The sequence below is a fragment of the Bombina bombina genome, chromosome 8, assembly GCF_027579735.1.
Source record: "Bombina bombina isolate aBomBom1 chromosome 8, aBomBom1.pri, whole genome shotgun sequence".
Taxonomy (NCBI): domain Eukaryota; kingdom Metazoa; phylum Chordata; class Amphibia; order Anura; family Bombinatoridae; genus Bombina; species Bombina bombina.
Window position 1 is genome coordinate 184291678 of NC_069506.1, and position 26888 is coordinate 184318565.

The 26888-nt window shown below is 39.6% G+C and overlaps 1 protein-coding gene across 1 annotated transcript in view; it reads left to right on the top strand.

Annotated features, from left to right (window-relative positions):
* LOC128638085 (excitatory amino acid transporter 2-like) overlaps positions 1-26888 on the top strand; it is a 248886-nt gene that overhangs the window by 66694 nt on the left and 155304 nt on the right. Inside the window, exon 3 of the mRNA XM_053689947.1 lies at positions 2749-2999. Coding sequence (XP_053545922.1) covers positions 2749-2999 — 251 coding nt within the window. The remainder of the gene's footprint in view (positions 1-2748; positions 3000-26888) is intronic.

Here is a 26888-nt window from a genome sequence, read left to right on the forward strand (position 1 = left end):
GGATAGTGCGAGGAGCAATCTCCTCTCTCAGTGCTCACGCTAGTAGGTCACAGAAACAGAACAAAAGAGGAAGCGGAGCACTGTTTGAGCTGAACCCATTGCAAGGAATAGCACCCTTTAACTCCTTGTAGTTTTCATTTTTCGTTTTTTAAACATTGCTTCAATAAAGAGAACTTTTTATTTTACTCAGTGCTCCGCTTCCTCTTTTGTTCTAGATATATATTGTGCCAAAATACCATCAGATATATGTAGAAATATGTATTTATGAATATGCAAAGAACATTGGAATGTAAAATAATTATTATTTTCATGTCAGATTAGTGCATTAGTGCAGAATATGCAATTGGGTTTGCGTGCGAGTAGGGTCTCAGTTTTTCCCCCAACTTTGTTTGTTCTATTAAAGGGACAGTCTACACCAGAATTATTTTTGGTTAAAAAGATAGATGATCCCTTTATTACCCATTCCCTAGTTTTGCACAACCAACACAGTTATATGAATACACTTTTTACCTATGTGATTACCTTGTATCTAAGCCTCTACAAACTGCCCCCTTATTTCAGTTCTTTTGACAGACATCCATTTTAGCCAATCAGAGCTGGCTCACCTAAACTCCACGTGTGTGAGCGCAGTGTTATCTATATGACACACATGAACTAACACCCTCTAGTGGTGAAAAACTGTCAAAATGCCCTGAGAGAAGAGGCGGCCTTCAAGGGCTTAGAAATTAGCATATGACCCTCCTAGGTTTAGCTTTCAACTAAGAATATCAAGAGAACAAAGCAAAATTGGTGATAAAAGTAAATTGGAAAATTGTTTAAAATTACATTCTCTATCTGAATCATGAAAGTTTATTTTGAACTAGACTGTCCCTTTAACTTCTATGGAGGAATATGTTATTGTGCATGTGATATTCTAAGTTCACCTTTTGCGCGCTTAAGGGCCTATTTCTCAATTTGATACATCTCTGTAGTATAGAGTATCACAATATATATAAAACATTAGAGGTACTTACAAAAAATACAGTATGGATAAAAACGAACTAGAATTTCCGTTCAACCAGGGGGAAGCATACATTTGTATTTTATTTACTATTATTATTTATATGTGGTTCTATGTGTTTTACATGAATTTTTTTTTTAAAGGCTTTATTCAACACTTTAACATACAGATAATATAGATAAACAGCACAAAACATAATCATTCAAATTTAACTCAGGTATCCACCAGGTATCTTTCTTTATATTTAAATTATTAAAGTTCTTAATAGTCCACAAAAAGAGAAAGGAAAAAGATCCCGTAAATTTCCATAAATTCCGTTGCCGTCATCTGGTAGCCTTTCCTTAACAACAATAATTCATATTAATTAGGAATTTAAAGTGTGTGTATAAAGCCTAACGAAAAATAACTCTAAATATTTATAATCGAATAATTTTTTTTTTGAACTAATATAATATAATATAGCATCTTCAGCAATATAGAATTTGAATTAATCTCTTTCAAGTGACACTGAACCCAATTTTTTTCTTTCGTGATTCAGATAGAGCATGACATTTTAAGCAACTTTCTAATTTACTCCTATTATCACATTTTCGTCATTCTCTTGGTATCTTTATTTGAAATGCAAGAATGTAAGTTTAGATGCCGGCCCATTTTTGGTAAACAACCTGGGTTGTTCTTGCTGATTGGTGGATAAATTCATCCACCAATAAAAAAGTGCTGTCCAGAGTCTAAACCAAAAAAAAGCTTAGATGCCTTCTTTTTCAAATAAAGATAGCAAGAGAACGAAGAAAAATTGATAATAGGAGTAAATTAGAAAGTTGCTTAAAATCGCATGCTCTACCTGAATCACAAAAGAAAAAAATTTGGGTTCAGTGTCCCTTTCACATTTCATTCTCATTTTGACCTAATACCCCAGATGTGATCCTGCACTTTTACATGAATTTTTTTATTAGGACACATCAAAAATCTTTGTTACTAAACTCCATCTGCATTCATAAAATATAAGTTCTGTAAATACTTCCACAGTCGCCATTTGTTTTCACACTTTCACAATAACTGAATTCTAGACATAACTGATCCATATTATAAGAAAATCAGAAATCAAAATAAATATTTTGATAAAGAATTTTTTTTTCATACCTGCTTTGTATTTAAAAGGTTGATAACTCAAAACATGTCAGTGATAAATATGAAAGAACTATTAACACATATAAAAGTATTGTTTTAATTGAAAAACATTACCTTAAAACTTTTTGTTTTGATTTTGAAAGAGAGAAGATTATGCTTTTGCAAAGCAGGTTCACGGGATTGACGCTCATTGGTGGATAAGTAGAATTCCATCAACTCTATTGGTGGATAACAACACTCCCACAAGCATAAAAATGTATTTGTTTTTTAAACACAGGGACATTCATTTAAAAGCAATATATTTTAAAAATGCCCTATTTTAGATGTAACAAAGAACAAAATTACTTTAATGTCCCTTTAACTATGCATGAAATAGAGTTTTTGTCTATTATTCTATTTCACAAGTAAGAAAATTCCTAAAATTGCTGGTGATTGAACATTTATTACTCAGGACTCTTTTCAATTTCTGTAATTTCTGTAATTTGTGTTATTTTTGTTAAGTTTGGTTTAATTGAATGGCTATTTGTTTACTGTTATTCTTAATTCATGTTAAAAACATCAGCTCTAAAACACCATGGAACTAAAATAAAATAGAATTTCCACTTTGTTATTGTTGACAGGTCTCGCTGGACTTGATGCCAGGTCTAGCGGTCGAATGGGAACCCGTGCCATGGTTTATTACATGTCAACAACTATCTTAGCAGCATTGCTTGGGGTCATTTTAGTCCTCTCAATCCACCCTGGTAACCCCAAGCTGAAGAAGCAAGTTAGTGTTTCAGCAAGAAATGAAGAGGTTTCCAGCATAGATGCATTTCTGGATCTCATCAGAAATCTGTTCCCAGAGAACTTAGTCCAAGCATGTTTTCAACAGGTATATTTTGATTATTTCTCTACATATTTATTCTCTTCTTCTGAAATGCAAATACTTTGTGAAGGGTGTATATTTGCCTGTAGCAGCAAAAGTGGTCTACAATGCACTTGCAGATGACCACCTTGTAAAAAGTAGTTTTCTTATTGTTTAAAAACTGATTATGTCCATCACATAGATCTGAGTTAAGGGAACATATGCTGAAATGTAAAAATGTTGTGGGTTATGGTGCAACCTTAAAGGGCGATAATAGTAAAAAAATTACATTATTTTATTTGTTGGATCATGTAATTTTTTTTTCCAAATAAGATTTATTGGAAAACCATGAGCAATACAAATCAATGATGGGGAAAAGAAAATGCAATTGTTCACACAACTCTTTATAACAGAAAGCAATCTGCTGAGGAAACATTAAGCAATCCATCAATTTATTATATATGTCAAGCGGACATGATTCGCTGTAGCTAATTATGTCCGCTCAACATCACTAAATGCTGACAGCATACACTGTCAGTATTTAACATTGCACAAGCATATTCAGCAGGGGGTGTCAAGTGGTGGACAAGTTAAGGAGCAGCAGTCTTATGACTGCTGCTTCTTAACTTAAGTTTCCCGCGAGCCAGAAACTTTGGGCGTAGAAAGCAGCATCTGCTAGTTATTAAATCTACCCCATGGTCACAGCCAATTGACTAAATGACTTAGCCGGTGCCAGAGGTCCACCATTGCCTACAAGAGATTCAATTTATTAGCGCATAGGTAATGATAGCGCTCCAATTGGAGAAACTCAGACCTAGATTTGGAGTTTGGCGTTAGCCGTGAAAACCAGCGTTAGAGGCTCCTAACGCTGGTTTTAGGCTACCGCCGGTATTTGGAGTCACTCAAAATAGGGTCTAACGCTCACTTTTCAGCCGCGACTTTTCCATACCGCAGATCCCCTTACGTAAATTGCGTATCCTATCTTTTCAATGGGATCTTTCTAACTCCGGTATTTCGAGTCGTTTCTGAAGTGAGCGTTAGACATCTAACGACAAAACTCCAGCCGCAGGAAAAAAGTCAGTAGTTAAGAGCTTTCTGGGCTAACGCCGGTTTATAAAGCTCTTAACTACTGTACTCTAAAGTACACTAACACCCATAAACTACCTATGTACCCCTAAACCGAGACCCCCCCACATCGCCGACACTCGAATAAATTTTTTGAACCCCTAATCTGCCGACCGCCACCTACGTTATCCTTATGTACCCCTAATCTGCTGCCCCTAACACCGCCGACCCCTGTATTATATTTATTAACCCCTAATCTGCCCCCCTCAACGTCGCCTCTACTTGCCTACACTTATTAACCTCTAATCTGCCGACCGCAAAGCGCCGCCACCTACGTTATCCTTATGTACCCCTAATCTGCTGCCCCTAACACCGCCGACCCCTGTATTATATTTATTAACCCCTAATCTTCCCCCCTCAACGTCGCCTCCACCTGCCTACACTTATTAACCCCTAATCTGCCGAGCGGACCTGAGCGCTACTATAATAAAGTTATTAACCCCTAATCCGCCTCACTAACCCTATAATAAATAGTATTAACCCCTAATCTGCCCTCCCTAACATCGCCGACACCTAACTTCAATTATTAACCCTTAATCTGCCGACCGGAGCTCACCGCTATTCTAATAAATGTATTAACCCCTAAAGCTAAGTCTAACCCTAACACTAACACCCCCCTAAGTTAAATATAATTTTAATCTAACGAAATTAATTATCTCTTATTAAATAAATTATTCCTATTTAAAGCTAAATACTTACCTGTAAAATAAATCCTAATATAGCTACAATATAAATTATAATTATATTATAGCTATTTTAGGATCAATATTTATTTTACAGGTAACTTTGTATTTATATTAACCAGGTACAATAGCTATTAAATAGTTAAGAACTATTTAATAGCTAAAATAGTTAAAATAATTACAAATTTACCTGTAAAAGAAATCCTAACCTAAGTTACAATTAAACCTAACACTATACTATCAATAAATTAATTAAATAAACTACCTACAATTACCTACAATTAACCTAACACTACACTATCAATAAATTAATTAAATACAATTCCTACAAATAAATACAATTAAATAAACTTGCTAAAGTACAAAAAATAAAAAAGAACTAAGTTACAAAAAATAAAAAAATATTTACAAACATAAGAAAAATATTACAACAATTTTAAACTAATTACACCTACTCTAAGCCCCCTAATAAAATAACAAAGCCCCCCAAAATAAAAAAATGCCCTACCCTATTCTAAATAACTAAAGTTCAAAGCTCTTTTACCTTACCAGCCCTGAACAGGGCCCTTTGCGGGGCATGCCCCAAGAAGTTCAGCTCTTTTGCCTGTAAAAGAAAAAATACAATACCCAAGCCCCCCAACATTACAACCCACCACCCACATACCCCTAATCTAACCCAAACCCCCCTTAAATAAACCTAACACTAAGCCCCTGAAGATCTTCCTACCTTATCTTCACCTCACCGGGTTCAACGATCTGTCCAGAAGAGCTCCTCCGATGTCCTGATCCAAGCCCAAGCGGGGGGCTGAAGAGGTCCATGATCCGGATGAAGTCTTCATCCAAGCGGGAGCTGAAGAGGTCCATGATCCGGATGAAGTCTTCTATCAACGGCATCTTCAATCTTCTTTCTTCCAGATCCATCTTGCAGACCTCCGATGCGGAACATCCTGCTGGCCCGACGGACTAACGACGAATGACGGTTCCTTTAAGGGACATCATCCAAGATGGCGTCCCTCGAATTCCGATTGGCTGATAGGATTCTATCAGCCAATCGGAATTAAGGTAGGAATATTCTGATTGGCTGATGGAATCAGCCAATCAGAATCAAGTTCAATCCGATTGGCTGATCCAATCAGCCAATCAGATTGAGCTCGCATTCTATTGGCTGATCGGAACAGCCAATAGATTGCGAGCTCAATCTGATTGGCTGATTGAATCAGCCAATCGGATTGAACTTGAATCTGATTGGCTGATTCCATCAGCCAATCAGAATATTCCTACCTTAATTCCGATTGGCTGATAGAATCCTATCAGCCAATCGGAATTCGAGGGACGCCATCTTGGATGACGTCCCTTAAAGGAACCGTCATTCGTCGTTAGTCCGTCGGGCCAGCAGGATGTTCCGCGTCGGAGGTCTGCAAGATGGATCCGGAAGAAAGAAAATTGAAGATGCCGTTGATAGAAGACTTCATCCGGATCATGGACCTCTTCAGCTCCCGCTTGGATGAAGACTTCATCCGGATCATGGACCTCTTCAGCCCCCCGCTTGGGCTTGGATCAGGACATCGGAGGAGCTCTTCTGGACAGATCGTTGAACCCGGTGAGGTGAAGATAAGGTAGGAAGATCTTCAGGGGCTTAGTGTTAGGTTTATTTAAGGGGGGTTTGGGTTAGATTAGGGGTATGTGGGTGGTGGGTTGTAATGTTGGGGGGCTTGGGTATTGTATTTTTTCTTTTACAGGCAAAAGAGCTGAACTTCTTGGGGCATGCCCCGCAAAGGGCCCTGTTCAGGGCTGGTAAGGTAAAAGAGCTTTGAACTTTAGTTATTTAGAATAGGGTAGGGCATTTTTTTATTTTGGGGGGCTTTGTTATTTTATTAGGGGGCTTAGAGTAGGTGTAATTAGTTTAAAATTGTTGTAATATTTTTCTTATGTTTGTAAATATTTTTTTATTTTTTGTAACTTAGTTCTTTTTTATTTTTTGTACTTTAGCAAGTTTATTTAATTGTATTTATTTGTAGGAATTGTATTTAATTAATTTATTGATAGTGTAGTGTTAGGTTAATTGTAGGTAATTGTAGGTAGTTTATTTAATTAATTTATTGATAGTATAGTGTTAGGTTTAATTGTAACTTAGGTTAGGATTTCTTTTACAGGTAAATTTGTAATTATTTTAACTATTTTAGCTATTAAATAGTTCTTAACTATTTAATAGCTATTGTACCTGGTTAAAATAAATACAAAGTTACCTGTAAAATAAATATTGATCCTAAAATAGCTATAATATAATTATAATTTATATTGTAGCTATAATAGGATTTATTTTACAGGTAAGTATTTAGCTTTAAATAGGAATAATTTATTTAATAAGAGATAATTAATTTCGTTAGATTTAAATTATATTTAATTTAGGGGGGTGTTAGTGTTAGGGTTAGACTTAGCTTTAGGGGTTAATACATTTATTAGAATAGCGTCGAGATTGGGTCGGCAGATTAGGGGTTAATAATTTAAGTTAGGTGTCGGCGATGTTAGGGAGGGCAGATTAGGGGTTAATACTATTTATTATAGGGTTAGTGAGGCGGATTAGGGGTTAATAACTTTATTATAGTAGCGGTGCGGTCCGGTCGGCAGATTAGGGGTTAATAAGTGTAGGCAGGTGGAGGCGATGTTGTGGGGGGCAGATTAGGGGTTAATAAATATAGGGGTTGGCGATGTTAGGGCAGCAGATTAGGGGTACATAGGGATAATGTAAGTAGCGGCGGTTTACGGAGCGGCAGATTAGGGGTTAATAATAATATGCAGGGGTCAGCGATAGCTGGGGCGGCAGATTAGGGGTTAATAAGTGTAAGGCTAGGGGTGTTTAGACTCGGGGTACATGTTAGGGTGTTAGGTGCAGACGTAGAAGTGTTTCCCCATAGCAAACAATGGGGCTGCGTTAAGAGCTGAACGCGGCTTTTTTGCAGGTGTTAGGTTTTTTTTCAGCTCAAACAGCCCCATTGTTTCCTATGGGGGAATCGTGCACGAGCACGTTTTTGAGGCTGGCCGCTTGCGTAAGCAACTCTGGTATCGAGAGTTGAAGCTGCGTTAAAAATGCTCTACGCTCCTTTTTAGGAGCCTAACGCAGCTTTTTTGTGGACTCTCAATACCAGAGTTATTTTTATGGTGCGGCCAGAAAAAAGCCGGCATTAGTTTTTCGGGTCGTTACCGACAAAACTCCAAATCTAGCCGTCAGTGACTTGTGCCAACCACTCCACTTTTCCAATGTTTGGGAATACGTGTTTTGGCACTGTTAAGTATGATTAGTTAAAGGGTTCATTTCGCTAAATCTTTAATTTTCAGGAGGGAATGAAACAATATCCCAGGATCATTCGGGACAGTGACACTTAATATATCAGACATGGTTGCCAGTATCTCAGGCCAAAAACTGCACAAGCTGGGGCAGGATCGACAAATATGCAGAATATTTTAGTTCAATCTGCAGTCCATCCAAAATCTCTTGCTAAGGGAAGGATAGATAACATGTAATCTCACTGGGGTCAAGTACCACTCTGCTCACAAATTTTAAATGAATTTCCTGCATCAGTGCAGAGACGGAGGCTTTACAAGCCACTTTTAAAGATTTGAGCGACGTAGTGTGATTGTGCTCCACTCCCAACTCAGCGTTCCACACATCTTCATATGAAGGAAATATTGATTTGTTAGTAATCATTAATAGTTTGTATAAAATTGAGATAGTGTGTCTGGGGTTAAAGGGACACTCAAGTCAAAATTAAATGATTCAGATAGAACACACAATATTAAACAACTTTTTAATTCACTTATATTATCTAAATGTGCACCATTATTTTATATGCACACTTTCTGAGGCACCAGTTCCTACTGAGCATGTGCAAGATTCACAGAATATAGGTATATGCATTTTGTGATTGGTTGATGGCTGTCACATGGTGCAGTGGGAGGGAAAATAAAACTAACTTTAAACTTTGTCAGAAGACATCTACTATTCATTTGAAATTCAAACAAAGTACTTTTGTATTGTATTTTTATTGTGTATTTACTGATTATGCTATTCTATTGTGTTTAGTGGTCCTTTAATACTCTTGATGCAGAAGTGCCCAAATGGGGTGAGGCTTGTATCCAATTCTGCTTTATGTTTATAAAGAGTCAAATAGTGGACAAGCTTGGCGCACCTAAACCAGGATGAGAACAGCTTCAGGTCCCTATCCTGAAGCTTTTGTTATGACATTTATCTGTCATTATTAAGTGCACTGAAAAGTACACCCTCTCTGAGGGTGTAGGTGTTCCTAGGGGAGCGATCCCCAGTATTATACGGTATGTCGTGATTCTCCATAAGGGTAACATAGGAGATTGTGGGTTTAATATATGCGTGCTTGTAGCACCAATTTCTCCCATTTCCCAAAGAATTCCACAACCAGAGGATATTTATAGAGTATCTTGGGATGATCAGTGGGAGCTATCCAGGCCAGTGATTCCACATTTCCAAAGCCTAATATTTTCCTGTCCAGTTTTACCCATGCTTTCCAGTTCTATTTATGACTCCACTAAATGCTGCTCAATACAGCCTATGGTAAAGAGTTATATTGGGAACCCCCCAGTCCTCCCTTATCCATCAGTAAATACATAGGGCAAGATTACAAGACGCGCGGTAGGAGTTTTCCACACGCGATATGGTCTTTTCACAATCAATTTTCATTGCACAGATATTACACATCTTGAAAATTGTGATTTTACGCAACAATCCTTTCTGCGCTCGAAGTGCTGTAGTTAAGTTTTCCGCAACATAAAAGTTTTACGTAACACTTCAAAAATACATTACAAAGTACAGTTACATTCATAATAACACTGTCTCTAATAAATATTATTTAAAAAAATATTGCACACAAAAATTAAAAGGGCCCAAAGATTGGGATTTTACATTGACATACATGCACATACATAGGGAATCATGGATTTATATGTATAGAGATATGATTAACTATGGAGATAATGAAAATATTTCACATTACAATCTTATGCACATTAAACAAGGGATTTTCAGAGATATTCGCAAATAGATCTCAAGATATCTAGACATATATTTTCATATAGATATCTTGCAATAAATAGATATATAGCCGTCCAAAAATCATCACATATATAGAGAAATATTTATTTATAAATAAATAAAACATATATGAAATAATTGCATTTTAATGTACACTTTTCAAGGAGAATACGTCATGGGCTTTGCGCAACTGATTAGGGTTTTAGTGGGGGGGTTTTCTATTTGCCTTCGCCATTGACTTCTATGGGGGAATATGTGAACGTGCACTCAATTTGGCTTTTTGGATTATGCTGGTTAACGTGCGCAAAATAAGTTATTTTGCAACTTGTAATATCTGCACAGCCCCAAATGCAAAAAATTACATAACACACGCTGTGTTTTTTTATTTGTTGCATGACTTGTAATCTTGCCTATGGTGTGTCCTCAGACCCTAGGCTTCCTGCCATGCCAGATGTACTCATCAATCAATCTTTGGAGTTGGGAAATTTAATTAGATTGGAGCGATTTCGGAATAGTTTGCAGGATGTATAGAATTCTAGGGAGAATATTCATTTTAATTATGCCTATTTGTCCCAACCAAGATAGAAATGTATTTTTCCAGGAAGACAAGTCCCTAGATATATATTTTTTAAGATGCAAATAATTAAATACAAAGTCATCCTGGGAACTAAATTAGATATATCCCTAGATATTTAAGTTTATGTCTTGCCTCCACAATCATATAAATGAACTGAAGAAATTCTGTGCCTGACTGTGGGGTCCATATATTCAGGTGTTCCAATTTTGACAGATTAAGGTGAAAGTTAGATACCCTTCCATAATGCTCCAACTTGGTCAGTAGCTCTGGGATAGCTGAATCAGCATTTGTAAATCGCCTTTGCCAGTTTGTTTTCTGATTCTCCCACCCTCATTCCTGTTATGTTATGAATTTTGTGCCAAAGTCTCGATGAATAGAGCAAAGTGGATAGAGGACACCCCTGTTGAGTTCCCTTATAAATATTGAAGAGATCAGAGAAGACTCAGTTTAATTATAACACAAATACTAGGATGCTTTTTGTTCACGCTAGTTCCTGAAATAGCTGAAGCATATGTGGTATTAGAATAGATTTATATTTTTTTAAATATTTTGGAGTAAACCCATCCAGGCCTTAAGAGGAGGGCTCTGAGATGGCCCTGTCTAGTTCCCAAGCAGTAATCAGGGAATCTAGGTACTTCAAATCTTATGTGCTAAGTTTTGTCAAGTGAAGATCTCTGATAGAAGAATGGATGAGAGTGTTTCCGTTTCTGAAAGAATTGGCAATTGATTAACTGGTCTTGACAAAAATGCCATTGGCCTTTTTGATACAATAAATAAAAGATTTTAGCTGCTTCCAGAACAACAAGCAGGCTAACAGTTTACCAGGATTATTCCCCACTTTGAAGAATCATTTTAAACACTGTGTTTTGCATTGGCGATCTTCCATCAAATGCTTTTTTAAAGTCTGATCTAGCATGCACCATCAGACGATCATGCCCATATTTAGTAGAGGCCCATATTTTTCAGTTTAAGGATTTCAGTTTAAGGAGTTCACCTCTGAGGACACACTTATGTGCCTCTCAAAGAGTTTTGGCATAGGAAAATGTTAAAGTATTGATATAAACACAGTATACGTCACATAATAGTTTACAAACTTCTAACATTGGAAACGCTTGAACTGCATATTCTTCTCCCATAACTTCCATATATTACATATAACGAATTCAATAACCTCAGCAGAAAGTATGATCAGAACCACTCACAATTTTGTCATTCTATTTGAAATATAGATCTTTTAGCATGAACCAATTAGTAGACACATCTTAAATTAGCAGGGAAAGTGGAAGTGAAGGGTTTACATCAGCCCTACACAGGGGTCTATTAGAAAGAACTAGGCATGGGTGTATAACAAAACATAAGTAACTTATCCGATACCATGAGGCTGGGCATCTAGGCACCTCACTAATTTCTCCGAATGAAGGGGACCGGGGAAGGGATATGTAATAAGCAAATAAGGGAGAAGGAAAGAAGGAGAGAAAAAAGGGGGGGATTTTGCCTCAAAGGTATAAGGAATCATAAACCAAGGTAGTGTAAACCCACTTAATTGTTGATTATTGATCCAGTCTATCCAGGTCTCCCAATAGGCTTCCACCCTATCAGTCTCTCCGGCAACAAACCTTTCCATTTTTGCAAAATGGTTCACTAAATCACATACACCATCAAGAGTTGGGGGCTCTGGTTGTTTCCATGCTCTTGCAATGCTTATCTTATGTTGCCGCCAATATGTAGATTAGTAGTCTCCTGGTGCTTACTGGGATTGAATCCTCAAAGATATGAAGAAGGGCCATTTGTGGAGTTAGTTGAATGTCTATGTTCAAGGATTGGAGGAGCACTTCAATGTTTCGCCATAGTGGTACCAACCTTGGACAAGACCACCAATTGTGCAAATCTGTACCCTGCTGTTTGTAAGTCCTCCAACATTGCAACACACCATTGTCATACATTTTTGCTAATCTCGTAGGTACTCTGTGCCATTTCAATACTACCTCCATATAGGTTTCTAGTACTGTCACACAATGTAGAGTTTTTTTCATTAGCGTGATCGCCTTATTGAGTTCGCTTTCAGATATTACTATGCCTAGTTCCCGGCTCCAGGCATTTATTTACCACGGAAGTCCAACTGAATGATCACTAATTAGGGTGGCATAGTGAAATGATAGAGGCCTAATCTTGCCTCTGCCCTTAAAGGGACACTGAACCCAAATTTTTTCTTCCGTGATTCAGACAGAGCATGCAATTTTAAGCAACTTTCTAATTTACTCCTATTATCAATTTTTCTTTGTTCTCTTGCTATCTTTATTTGAAAAAGAAGGCATCTAAGCTTTTTTTGGTTTAGAAGTCTGGACAACACTTTTTTATTGGTGGATGAATTTATCCACCAATCAGCAAGAACAACCCAGGTTGTTCACCAAAAATGGGCAGGCATCTAAACTTACATTCTTGCATTTTAAATAAAGATACCAAGAGAATGAAGAAAATTTGATAATAGGAGTAAATTAGAAAGTTGCTTAAAATTGCATGCTCTATCTGAATCACGAAAGAAAATTTGTGGGTTCAGTGTCCCTTTAATCCATCTCTCTTCCCATTTAGTCATTTCTCTCATAGAATTTCTCGGAAATCTCCAAGATTTCATCAGGCTCAAAACTCTATAACTCTCAAACCAAAACCACACTGGGGTGTCATCAAGAGAGTCGAGAACTTGAGTTGCGCTGCTTAAACAGCCTGCCGAGTAGAGATCTGCTATTTGAAATAGACCCTTCTTTTTCCAGGAATCCATGTAGATATTTTGGAAACTCCACAGTAAACCACTGAGTCTATGAATAGGGGAAGGGTGTGGCATGATATCTGAAGGATGGCAAAGGTCATGCCATATATTAATGATCTGCTTTACAATAGGGTTACTAATCTGACTAGTCAAATTTATATGCTTTGGAACCCAGATGGCGTCCACAAGGCAAATCCTTTGTGGTAACGCCTGTTCTTCCAATTTGTTCCACCCAGGCTTTTCTTCTGTTGGGCCCCCGGATGAAATGTGAGAAAGTCTTGCCGCCTTATAATATAAATAGATAATAGGGAATGAAATGCCCCCTCTGGAGAATTATCTTTGTAAAGTCTTGTATGCAATTCTCTGAATTTTGTTTTTCCAAGCATAGTTTAGGAATATTCAATGGATTTGTTGGAGGACCTGATATGGAATATTAATTGGTAAGCATCTAAAAAGATAGAGAGCTTTCGGTAGAAGAGACATTTTGATTGTGGCTACTCTACCTAGCCACAAAATTTCCTGATGATCCCATTTCAGCATAAGTACCTTAAAGTCTAAAAGTAGTTTACTAAAATTCAGTTTCACCGTAGTTTCTGTATCACCACACAGTATTTGTCAGGGTGCCAGGAATCAGACTGAGACGAGAAGTGCAAAAATAATCACACCTTTATTAATAGCAAAAAATAATAAAAAGTCCACAAGTCAAATAACAAGCCAGGGGTCAAAACCAGAGCTGGTAGTCAGACGAGCAGAGTAAGGAGCCAAAGCGAATAGTCAGACAAGCCGGAATCAGGAACAAGGAAAACAGCAGAGTCAGGAACAAGTCAGGCATCAGGAACCAGGAAGGACGTCAGGCAGCCAGGTAATACACAGGAACTCTCACAAACAGGTCTGAGACAACGCAAAGGCAAAGCATACTGAACAGAGGCCCTTTAAATAATAAGTGATGACATCACAATTCTGAGACTGCATCCTCTCTCAAATGGATGATGCACACCAGTCTGACCATAAAAGGAAGTGCAGGAAATGAGCAGCATCCCCCACAATGCACCATAGTCAGGAAGAGAGGTGAGTAAAATGGCTGCCAGCAGCACATGGCAAACACAACAGGGAAAAAACCCTGACAGTACCCTCCCCTCAACGACCCCTCCCCCACGGGAGGACAAAAGGCTTATTGGGGAAACAGGCATGGAAGGCACGGAGGAGGGTGGGAGCATGTACATCAGAGGAGGGAACCCAAGAACGCTCCTCCGGACCGTAGCCTCTCCAGTGAACCAAATACTGTACACGGCCCCTGGACATACGAGAGTCATTAATGCTGCTGACCTCATACTTCTCATGGTTGTCAACAAGGATAGGACGGGGACGAGGCAACACAGTGGTAAACTGATTACAAACCAATGGTTTCAAGAGGGAGACATGAAAAACATTGGAGATGCGCATAGCAGGAGGAAGGTCAAGAGCGCAGGCCACAGGATTAACCCGTTGGAGTATTCGAAAAGGACCAACATAACAGGGAGCCAATTTATTGGAAGGCACATGAAGGTTCAAGTTGCGGGAGGAAAGCCAAACTCTCTCACCAACCTGGTAGGAAGGTGCGGGCAGATGCCTACGATCAGCCTGGAACTTTTGGCGCTGCATAGAACGATGAAGGCAATCCTGAATCTGCACCCACGTGGAACGGAGTTGCCGGAGATGCTCCTCCAAAGCCGGAATACCCTGAGACATGAATGAATCGAGAAACAAGGATGGTTGAAACCCATAATTCGCCATGAACGGGGATAACTTGGAGGAAGCATTAATAGCGCTATTACGAGCAAACTCTTCCCAAGGTAACAGTTCAGACCAATTATTGTGGTGATCTGAGACATAGCAATGGAGGAACTGTTCCAGAGCTTGATTAGACCGTTCTGCAGCCCCATTGGATTGAGGGTGATATGCAGAGGAGAAGGAAAGCTGGATCCACATTTGAGCACAAAAGGAATGCCAAAATCTGGAAACAAACTGGCTACCCTGGTCCGACACTATCTCCTTGGGTAACCCATGTAAACGGAAGACCTCCCGGGCAAAAATTGAAGCAAGCTCCTGAGCAGTAGGCAGCTTCATCAAGGGAATGCAATGTGACATTTTAGAAAAACGGTCAACCACCATAAGGATAACAGTATTGCCATTGGAAACAGGGAGCTCGACAATGAAGTCACCATTAGCAATAGGTTGAAGAAGACCCACAGGAAGACGTTGAGGAATCTTATTCTGTGCACAAACTGAGCAGGAGGCAACATACGCAGCACCATCAGAACAAAGATCTGGCCACCAGAATTGTCGAGTAACAGACCAAATAATTTGGTTCTTGCCTGGGTGACTTGCGGCTTTAGGATAGTGGCAAGTGTGCAAAAGTTTAGTTCGAAGATTCTCAGGAACAAAACACTTACCACTAGGTTTCTCAGGAGGTGCATTGGTTTGTGCAGCCAGGATCTCCTCCCCCAAGGGAGAAGTCAAATTAGTACGTATGGTAGCCAAAATATGGTCAGGAGGTATAACAGGAGTAGGTACAGACTCCTCCTTGGACAGAGGCGAAAATTGTCGAGAGAGGGCATCAGCCCTAACATTCTTACTACCAGGCAGGTAGGAGACCACAAAATTAAACCGAGACAAAAATAGCGCCTATCTGGCCTGTCAGGGCGACAAACGTTTTGCTTCAGATAGATAAGTTAAATTCTTGTGGTCAGTAAGAACGAGCACTGGCACGCTAGTACCCTCGAGAAGATGCCTCCATTCCTTAAGTGCCAAAATTATGGCCAGTAATTCCCTGTCACCAATTTCATAATTGCCCTCCCCTGGAGACAATTTCTTAGAGAAGAAACCACACGGATGCAAAGAACCGTCAGGCATAGGATGTTGAGACAAGAGGGCACCTACTCCAGTCACAGACGCATCGACCTCAAGAACGAAAGGCAGGACAGGGTTAGGATGATCCAGAACTGGAGCGGCAGCAAAGGCAGTCTTAAGACTATCAAAGGCCTTAATGGCAGTAGGTGACCAATGGAGTGGATCATTCTCTTTACGGGTCATGTCTGTGATAGGTTTGACCAAGGAAGAAAAGTTTTTAATAAACTTTCTATAGTAATTGGCGAACCCCAAAAAACATTGAATAGACCGAAGACCAACTGGACGAGGCCACTGCAGAACTGCAGATAACTTGTCAGGATCCATGGATAACCCTGCAAGGAGATAACATAACCTTGGAAGGTTACCTGAGTCTGATGGAACTCACATTTCTTGAGTTTACAAAACAGGCCGTTCTCACGTAGTCTCTGAAGAACCCGTGTAACATCAGAACGATGAGCCTCAAGTGTGGGTGAGTGTATGAGGATGTCGTCTAAGTACACCACAACATACTGTTGCAACATATCTCGTAGGACATCATTAAAAAATTCCTGAAAAAGAGCAGGAGCATTACATAGGCCAAAGGGCATTACAAGATACTCATAATGCCCGCTCCTGGTGTTAAATGCTGTTTTCCATTTGTGGCCCTCCTTAATCCTAACGAGATTGTATGCTCCTCTCAAATCAAGTTTAGTAAAGACTGTAGGCGGTCAAAGCGTTTCATAATAAGCGGAATAGGGTAAGCATTCTTAATGGTAAGACGATTAAGACCCCTATAATCGATACATGGTCTTAACTCGCCAACCTTTTTCTTCACAAAGAAGAAGCCAGCCCCTGCAGGAGAGCAGGATTTGTGGGTGATCCCCCACGACAGAGCATCGGCAACATACTCCTCCATAGCACAATTCTCTGCAAAAGACAGAGGGTACACCTGGCCCCAAGGAGTAATGGCTCCGGGTTGCAGGTCTATGGCACAATCGTAAGACCGGTGAGGAGGCAACGTGCCGGCACGCACCTTATCAAAAACGTCTAGGAACTCTCGGTACTCCTCTGGCAATTGAGATACTGAAGAAGTGCACAAGACTTTAACTGGTTTCCGAAGACAAGTGTAAATACATTGCTGGGACCACAACAAAATTTCCGACCTGCGCCAGTCGAGACTGGGATTGTGCTTTTGGAGCCAGGGATAACCCAGAACAACCAGAAAATACGGAGAGTTAATCAACTGGAGGGTTTCAAAATGGAGAGTCCCAACAGCCATGGACAACGGAGCATTTTTGTGAGTAATGCGTGTGGGCTGAAGGCGCCTGCCATCAATGGCCTCAATAGCAAGCGGAACAGACCGAGGCAAAACTGGAATGGAGTGCTTTGATACAAAAGCACTGTCAATGAAATAGCCCGCAGCACCGGAGTCAACAAGAGCCTGAGTGACTATGGAGGAGTCCACCCAGGAAAGGACAATCATGACCAAAGGTTTTTCCTTTAGCGGTTCCGGGGACGAGGATAAACCACCCAAGGTCTGTCCCGGACAGGACCTTAGGTGTGAGCGTTTCCCGGCTGTGTAGGACAAGACTTCAAAAGGTGACCCTGTAACCCACAATAGAGGCAGAGCCCCTCCCTCCTCCTAAAGGCCCTCTCTGCCGCAGAGAGACGCGTGAATCCCAGCTGCATCGGCTCAGCAGTACCTGGTGACTCAGGACCAGGAGGCATGGGAGCAGAGGGAGGCATGGATGGGAACGAACACGTAGGAGACAACGGAATAGGAGGCTTCTGCAAGCACTCCTTGAAAGAGGGCTTGATGTCAATTAGGATAAAAAAAAGACACCAATGCCTCGAGATCCTCTGGTAAATCTCTGGCAGCAACTTCGTCTTTAATTGCATCAGAGAGCCCATGAAAGGAGGCGGCAACAAGGGCTTCATTGTTCCAACCTACCTCTGCGGCAAGTGTACGGAACTCAATAGCATACTGAGCAACAGATCTTGTGCCTTGCTGAATGGACATGAGTCGTTTAGCAGCAGAGGAGGAGCGAGCCGGAACATCAAATACCATTCCAAAGGAGGCCACAAATTCAGGGTAATTTGAAATCACAGGTTTATTAGTCTCCCACAAGGGATTAGCCCAGACAAGAGCTGTGTCAGAGAGTAACAAGATGAGAAATCCTACCTTAGCTCTGTCAGAGGGAAACGCCTGAGGTAACATCTCAAAGTAAATGCCCACCTGGTTCAAAAACCCTCAGCACTGAATAGGATCGGCTCCATATCGCTGAGGTAGAGGTGCAGAACCGGACATGCTCCTGGTAGGCATAGGTGCAGCAGCAGAAACAGGAGCAGCCATAACTTGCGGTACACTTTGGTCCAAATGTGCAGTGCGAGTCAACAGGGTTTGCAGGGCTAGTGCAAATTGATCCAAGCGGTGATCTTGTTCATCCATCCTGGAAATGATGGCAGGTAAAGGTGGATTATTAGCACTATCAGGATTCATGGCCTTTGCGTAATGTCAGGGTGCCAGGAATCAGACTGAGACGAGAACTGCAAAAATAATCACACCTTTATTAATAGCAAAAAATAATAAAGAGTCCACAAGTCAAATAACAATCCAGGGGTCAAACCAGATCTGGTAGTCAGAGGAGCCGAGTCAGGAGCCAAAGCAAATAGTCAGACGAGTCGGAATCAGGAACAAGGAAAACAACAGAGTCAGGAACAAGCCAGGGATCAGGAACCAGAAAGGAGGTCAAGCAGCCAGGTAATACACTGGAACTCTCACAAACAGGTCTGAGACAATGCAAAGGCAAACCATACTGATCAGAGGCCCTTTAAATAATAAGTGATTACATCACAATTCTGAGACTGCATCCTCTCTCACATGGATGATGCACACCAGTCTGACCATAAAAGGAAGTGCAGGAAATGAGCAGCATCCCCCACAATGCACCATAGTCAGGAAGAGAGGTGAGTAAAATGGCTGCCAGCAGCACATGGCAAACACAACAGGGAAAAAACCCTGAGAGTATTACTCCAAGATGCATTAAATGGCTAATGGACTATTGAAAATTGAACCTTTGCTGAAGGATTATTAGGTGGTCCGATGTGATATTTATAAATGAGGTCTGTAGCAACCCAAAGGTTGCAGGTTCGATCCCCGGCAAGGTCCACTCAGCCTTTCATCCTTCTGAGGTTGATAAAATGAGCAGCGCCTTGAAACCCTTACGGTTGATTACAATACATACATACATAGCATATGCCTCATTTTTTTAAATATTAGACTTGTAATAGCTGAATCTACTAAATTGATCATTTAAACTAAACACTGATGGAATAGAGGTATCTGGATTTGTTAAAAGTAGGGTGACATCATCAGCAAAAAGTACAATTTTTTCCTCATAAGTGTCATATGCGACTCCTGAAATCCGATCAAAGTCTCGGATAGCTTGAGCAAAAGATTCCATTACTAATGAGATTATCAGAGGAGAGAGTGGGCACCCTTGCCTAGTGCCATTTGTGATGGTTATTTCTGGAGAACAAAAAACAGGACCTCTAATTCTAGCAAAAGGTGAAGAATAGAGAACTTTAATAGCCAAAATAACTGGAGAGGGGATGCCAAAGGCCTTTATAACCTGCCATATGAACTCCCACAGGTCCCTGTCGAAGGCATTTTCAGCATCCACAGACAGGGCCACAAGTGGGGTCCCCTTGGAAATAATTTTTTATAATCTTCTCCACCTCTTTTTCCACTATAGGGTCCTTTAATATATAGTCATTCATCTTCCATAAAAAAGTAGATTTTGGCACATCTGGCCAAAGAATTGAGCATGTGACTGGGACATGATTCAACCACATGATAGACTCTAGGTTGCACAACTGGACCATAGTAAAGCCTATCAAGGTGGTAAAAAAATAATCAATTCTTGAGTATTTTCGGTGAGCCAGAGAGTAAAGTTGTCTTTACTAGTTGGGTGGAGGGTTTGCCAAACGTTATGAAGAGTTAAGTCCTAGAGGGAAGATCTGATTAATTTAGGTTTGCGGCCAGATAAATTAGCAGAGCTGCTTAAAGTATCAAAAAATTTAAGGGAGCATTGTAATTGCTCCCCATGAACACTGTGCCTTTCATGTTTTCTGAAAGGACTTGCAACACTTTAAAAAACATGTATATTGATCTTGATTTGGAGATTACACATTGGCCAGTGTAATGGGTTAGCTATACAGAAGGCCCACTAAAATCAGGTATCAACTGGACTCATCTTTTTCAATGTGAAGAACTTAAAAAATTGTGTTAATTTTTGAGGAGAATACCCACTCCATGGTTTTTTTCCCTCCACCCTTAGCCATGTGAAGTTTAAATGTGTGGTCCTGAACCCCACAAGATTTAAAATACATTGGGTTGGACCCCCAGCACAGCAAATGGCTAGTTCCATGAGAAAAAAAGGGGGGAATGTATAATTCAAGGATCTAAAAAAGTGACTGTTTAATTGCTAGTGCTCACAACGCAGTCGCTCTAAGAGTAGCAAATTTGTGCCCTGCCCTCTTGCTCCTCCCAAGACAAACCTAAAATGCTAATAAGCTTAGGAGAATGTACAGTGAATATTAACAGTAAAAAAAGAAACAAAGAGCAATGTAAACAGAAGCAGTTTCCCCACAGTGAAATAAACATAACATTTATTACAATTATTTTTGGCTATAACCAAAAGAAAAGAGTGTAATTATAAGACCATGGCATAGATTACAGAGGGTAGTGGCAAGAAGAAAAGATGGAGGAAAGGAAGAAGGGGAGCACCACAAGAACAGCCCAAGGAGGAGATTGCGCAACTGTTAGCAAGGGCATATTCTCCCTCTATAACAGTTGGACTGTTATCCCCTCATCACCAAGTTTTATTGAGGCTCCTGAAATAAGGTTATTCACTTACAAATCATTTTTTAACTATTATGGCCTTTTAATATGTCACTATTACGGTTATATTTAAAATGCTTCCCGGGGGTGGAGCCGATAGCGACTAAGATGGTCGCATAAACTCCGGGCTCCGTGTAAGTCTACAACAACTAGAGGCATGAATGCCATCAAACTTGTGCTCTTTAACCAAATACAGGCACAAGAAGACGGACTTAACATGGGTCACCCACTGTGGGGGATAATTGAGTCTCCGGAGCTATTTGACATCACTTAGAAGTCTGAGTGTATTCAGAGGCGCATGGCTACAATGGCGGAGTAGTGTGGAATCATACCAGACACAGTCGCGGAATCTCTGGCACCGCACTCAGCGTATCACCTTCACCTCATCGGAAGATACACCATCCTGAATGAGAGCAGACTCCGTTTTCGGTTGCTTGCGGTGAAGCGGAGAGCAACTCAGAGGATACCGACTATAATCAGGTAAACAGTGGAGTCAGATTAACCACACTAGTGCTGCAATTCAGTATAAACTGGGAGAGCTCCAGGGACACAAACCCAAATAAACATATTGAGAGGAGAAGCGCCCTAACCAGATAACTGGGGAATCATCAGGCCTTAAAATCTGTATTTGAATAGGAAAAGGCCATAGTAAAGGCAGCTGAAGGTCCCAGATAGTGATATATATACGCACATCCCACAAGTAAGCAATCACTATATTTTTCAGCTCACTGCAGCTAGACAGACATCTCAACCACGTGGGGAAGATTTTTCTTTACACTAGCTGTATCAAACGGAATAAAACGCTCACAGAGCGCTGATCTCACTGCTGCTGAGGAAAATAATAATTAACAAAAAACAAATAACAAAAAAAAAAGAAAAAGAGGGAAAAAAAGGGGGAAAATAGAACAAAAAAAAAAAACAACAACAAACAATACTGTATACCCCAATTTAATGGACTTTAAAACACCAAATTGCCTCCAAGAGGAACACCAAAACAGACAGACTGTCTAAACCACCATTAAGTAAAAATTCTACTGTAGCCTCCTACTTTAACCCTTCTGAAAGTACTAGTGTTCTGACTGCCAACACACCTCCACATGTAATGGCGTCTCCACAATCTCAATCAGTACATGTAGACTCTCAAGTGTCAAATATGGTTCAGATTCCTTCAACTATATTATCTACACTCCCGTCCAAGCAGGATATTGCGGACATTGTCCGTGCATGTGTCCGTGAAGAACTAGCGGACTTAAAGCAAGACATTACTGCAATTGAGTTTAGAGTAGAAGCCCTGGAGGACAGTAATGACATTATAAGAGAAGATATAGATGGTTTACAATCCCAAACAGATACTGTTACTTCTACTATTGAGGCCTTACACTCTAAAATCAAAGACCTAGAGAATAGAAGTAGAAGAAAGAACTTAAGGATAAGGGGGGTACCCGAATCAGTTCTGCCTAAAGACCTACCCACATACCTACCTCCCTGTTTAATCATCTTAAGGGTAATATGTCTAAAGAAGAAATCCCTTGGGACCAGGCTCACAGAGCCTTGAGAGCCAGACCACCAGATTCTGCCCCACCCAGGGATATCATTATTAAATTTAAAAATTATAGGGATAAAGAAGAGCTTCTTAATCTTTCAAGGAAAAATCAGCCTTTTAGATTCAGAGGCACAGTGATACAATTTTACGCAGACCTCTCGCAAAGAACCTTACAGAAGCGTAAGGAATTTGCTCCTCTGACACAACTCCTGTGTAATAAACGTATACAGTACAGATGGGGATTCCCCACTCATCTATTAGTCATTCATGAAGATAGAAGAGTAATATGTGATGATATCTCAGAAGCCCCAAAATTTTGTGAAATATTACACCTAGACCTACCGGATCTAAATAATACAACCGCTTCAGGACCTCGAAGCAACAATCAACAACGAATCCGAAATAACTGGTCCCTTACTCCAGCTAAATCACAGAGGCGTCCCGCAGCCACACGGACACTAGAAGTTGGTCCTTGAACAACTATAGAACCCAATCTGCCTCAACTCTAATAGGACTCTTGGATTTACAATCATCAATAATGATGTCTACCACCTAAGAGTCTCCTAATATGGGAGGACGAAGGATATTTATACACAGGATGTAACTCCTGCCATGAATCCCTGATTTGTGAGTATGTTTGCAATAACTGTGTACAAGTGAAATATATAATGATATACACAGAGACATAATGCAGAACTTAACGATAGACAAAATCCAACTGATGGATTTTAAGAACATTATGAATATTTTAGTTATACTAAAAGTTTGATATAACTGTTGAATATATGCTCTAGTTCTTGATATTTTATTATATGTTACATGTTGACAAAGCCTCTATGACTTTTAATATAGGCTTACATTCATTTCCCCCTGTTTAATTATTTACTTGTTACCTACATTGGTGTAAAGGTAGTCACTCTGCCTGCGCTAATGGTTCATATTTTATATTCCAGGCTATATAAGCGGGACATGTGTTATTATTGTTTTTATGGTTATTTCTGTTATGTTACTAGATACAGGTTGCCAGTACTGTTGAGTGATAAATTATTGTCCCACTACCCAAAATGTGCTTATTCTGTATGTGTAAGGTCCATGATTGTTGTTAATAATCCCAGTATACTGTTATAATGGCCACCAAACAAACAACATTTCCTCTTACTATTTTAACTCAAAATGTTAAAGGGTTCCTCTCTCCTAGTAAAAGGTCAAAGGCATTGTCGGATTTATATAAGAAAAAAGCTGATGTTCTTTTTCTACAGGAAACACATTTCAAAAAATCACAAATTCCCAAATATTTCGGTAAACACTATACACAGCATTTTCACAACACAGCGCCAACCAAGCATTGCGGGGTTAGTATCCTGCTCCGCAAACATATCCCATTTACTGTTTTGCAGACAGCTAAAGATGGTGAAGGTAGATTTCTGTGGATAGCAGGACTAATGTATGGTAGACCAATTACATTAATTAATATTTATGCCCCTAATATTCAACATATGCCATTTTTTTAAAGCAATGTTTCGGAAACTATTATACATCTCTAAGGGTCCAATTTTTCTCGGATGTGATTTCAACTTCCCTTTTCAGCCTTCCATAGACACCTCCAATCCTCAGCCTAGAACCTCGAAACGTACTTTGACATATTTATGGAAAGCTTTGAGAGATTATAACTTGTACGACATATGGCGCTTTACACATCCTTCTACAAAAGATTATACCTTTTACTCCCACCCTTCGCAATCCTATAGCAGAATAGATTATTTATTAACAAATCAAGCAGGTCTTTCCTTAATAACTAGTTCCACTATCACTCCTACATCTTGGTCTGATCACTCAGCAGTTACGGTGCAGATTACTTGGCCTAATACCCTACCAGCCCCTTCCAATGGAGACTTGACGACTCATTATTGACACACCAAACCTTTATAGATCACCTCTCTAAAGTAATGGAAGAATACTTCCAGATTAATAATGACTCAGTAGAGGATCCATTCATGGTTTGGGAAGCTCATAAATGTACTCTTAGAGGAGAGTTTATCAAATATAAAGCCCATCTCCAAAAAACTTCTAGACAGCTTTACTCAAAACTGACTGCTAATCTTGCACACAGACTATTCACATAAGAGAGATCCCAAAAATGCTTCTATCTTACGCGAAATGGGTAGCGTTAGAGATCAGTTAGAAACATTCCTTGCCCTAGAACATCAGAAAACAGCTATGAAACTAAAACAAAAATTCTATCATGGAAGTAATAAAGCAGGGAAAATGCTGGCTAGGAATCTCAGGAGAGCTAGATTAAAATCGTTTATTCATGAACTCAAAACCCCTCAAAATACTTCAGTAAGCACAAACCCAGATATCCTAGACCAGTTTCATAAATACTACTCTACTCTTTATAACCTGCAAGATACGAGAGCAACAGGAATCACTAGAATCCCCAATGACCCCAAGTGAAATTTTGGCAGCTATAAAAGAATTGTCACCGGGTAAAAGTCCGGGTCCAGACGGATTTTCCGCCAAATACTACCAGATATTTGCCCCAATCCTCATTCCTACTTTACACAAGTTATATAATAGCATGTCATCTACCAATCCTCCCCCACCTTCAATGTTAGCAGCATACATCATAGTATTACCAAAACCGGGCAAAACTCCTGATACACCAGCAAACTTCCGTCCCATCTGACTATTGAATATAGATACCAAAATATATGCCAAGATAATAGCAAATAGACTGACTAAATTACTCCCCCAGCTTATACATTATAATCAGGTAGGCTTCACCCCATATAGAGAAGGTAGAGATAATACTATCAAAATACAAACACTGATTGATTATGCAACATCTCCACAATCTTCGTGTCCATGGATGCAGAGAAAGCTTTTGATCGCTTAAATTGGACCTTTCTTGAACAAATTCTAATTAAATTCGGTTTCCCTGACATATTTATATCTAAGATAATGTCCTTGTATAGTACCCCGAATGCAAAAATTAGGCTAAATGACTCCACATCTCCGACCTTTGCTATACATAACGGCACGCGGCAAGGATGCCCTTTATCTCCATTATTGTTTGACCTAGCAATGGAGGCTTTGGCAGCTCGAATAAGAAATAATAAGAGAATTACTGGCATAACAATCCACGAGAGAGACTATAAAGTCTCTCTGTATGCAGATGATGTCTTATTATCCATAACCAACCCACTCACCTCTATGCCTGAACTACACACTGAATTTCAAATCTATGTTGGATTATCAAATTTTAAGATCAATGCTTCAAAATCAGAATTTATGGGCCTGGGGGTTCTGTTGTCTGAACTCAATCACATACTATCTATTTACCAGTATAGACTTCAGAGAAACTCCTTAAAATATTTAGGCATTCATATTAGAAATGACCCTCAACATATGTATAATGCAAACTATATCCCCCTATTGAATAATGGACAAAAGGAGCTACAATCCTGGCACAACAGAACTCTATCGTGGATGGGTAGATTGCATGCTATAAAAATGACTATCCTACCGAAAATTCTGTATATATTTCAGACTATCCCACTTGCGCTGCCTAAATCTTTTTTTAATAAACTCCAAAACTCGTCTCGTATCGCTTATTTATGGAATAACAAACGCCATAGAATTGCTAAAACTATCATTTATCGTCCTAAGCTACAGGGAGGGTTAGGAATGCCAAATGCCAAATCTCTATTATTATTTCATAGCATGCACTTTAACACGGATCATAGACTGGTGTAAACATGGCACTCATAAGGAATGGGTAAGACTGGACCATGACCTGGCACAAAATACACAATTAGGAGCAAGTTGCTGGGTACCACACATCCACAGGACTATGAACCTATTTACATCGGAAATAGCTAGACTAACATTTTAAACCTGGGATAAATGCCTTACTAACTTCCCATTGATTTCTGATATACCATCCCCTTTGACGCCTCTGAAACATAACCCAGAAGCACAGATGTCTCACCCTATTCAATATGTAAAGGACTTAAGTCTCTAAGAGACGTCATACCATGTAGTCTGGCCTTGGATAATAAATGCCTTAAACTCAAAACTGTTTTGCAAGAAACATTTGGAAGTTATTTTAACCCATGGTTTAGATATTTTCAAATAAACCACTACCTTACCACGCATGTCAAACCCACCCAATTCTATAGATCTTTATCTCCCTTTGAATCTATATGTAGATCTGACTTGTACTCACAAGGTTCACTTTCTCTAATATATAAACTGCTACTTGAATATCATTCTAAAAGCATTCTGACTTATACAAATAAATGGTCTGATGAATTTCAAATACATATACCCCCTGAACATTGGGCAAGAATTTTTAATAACATGTGCTCACACACATCATCTATAGCACA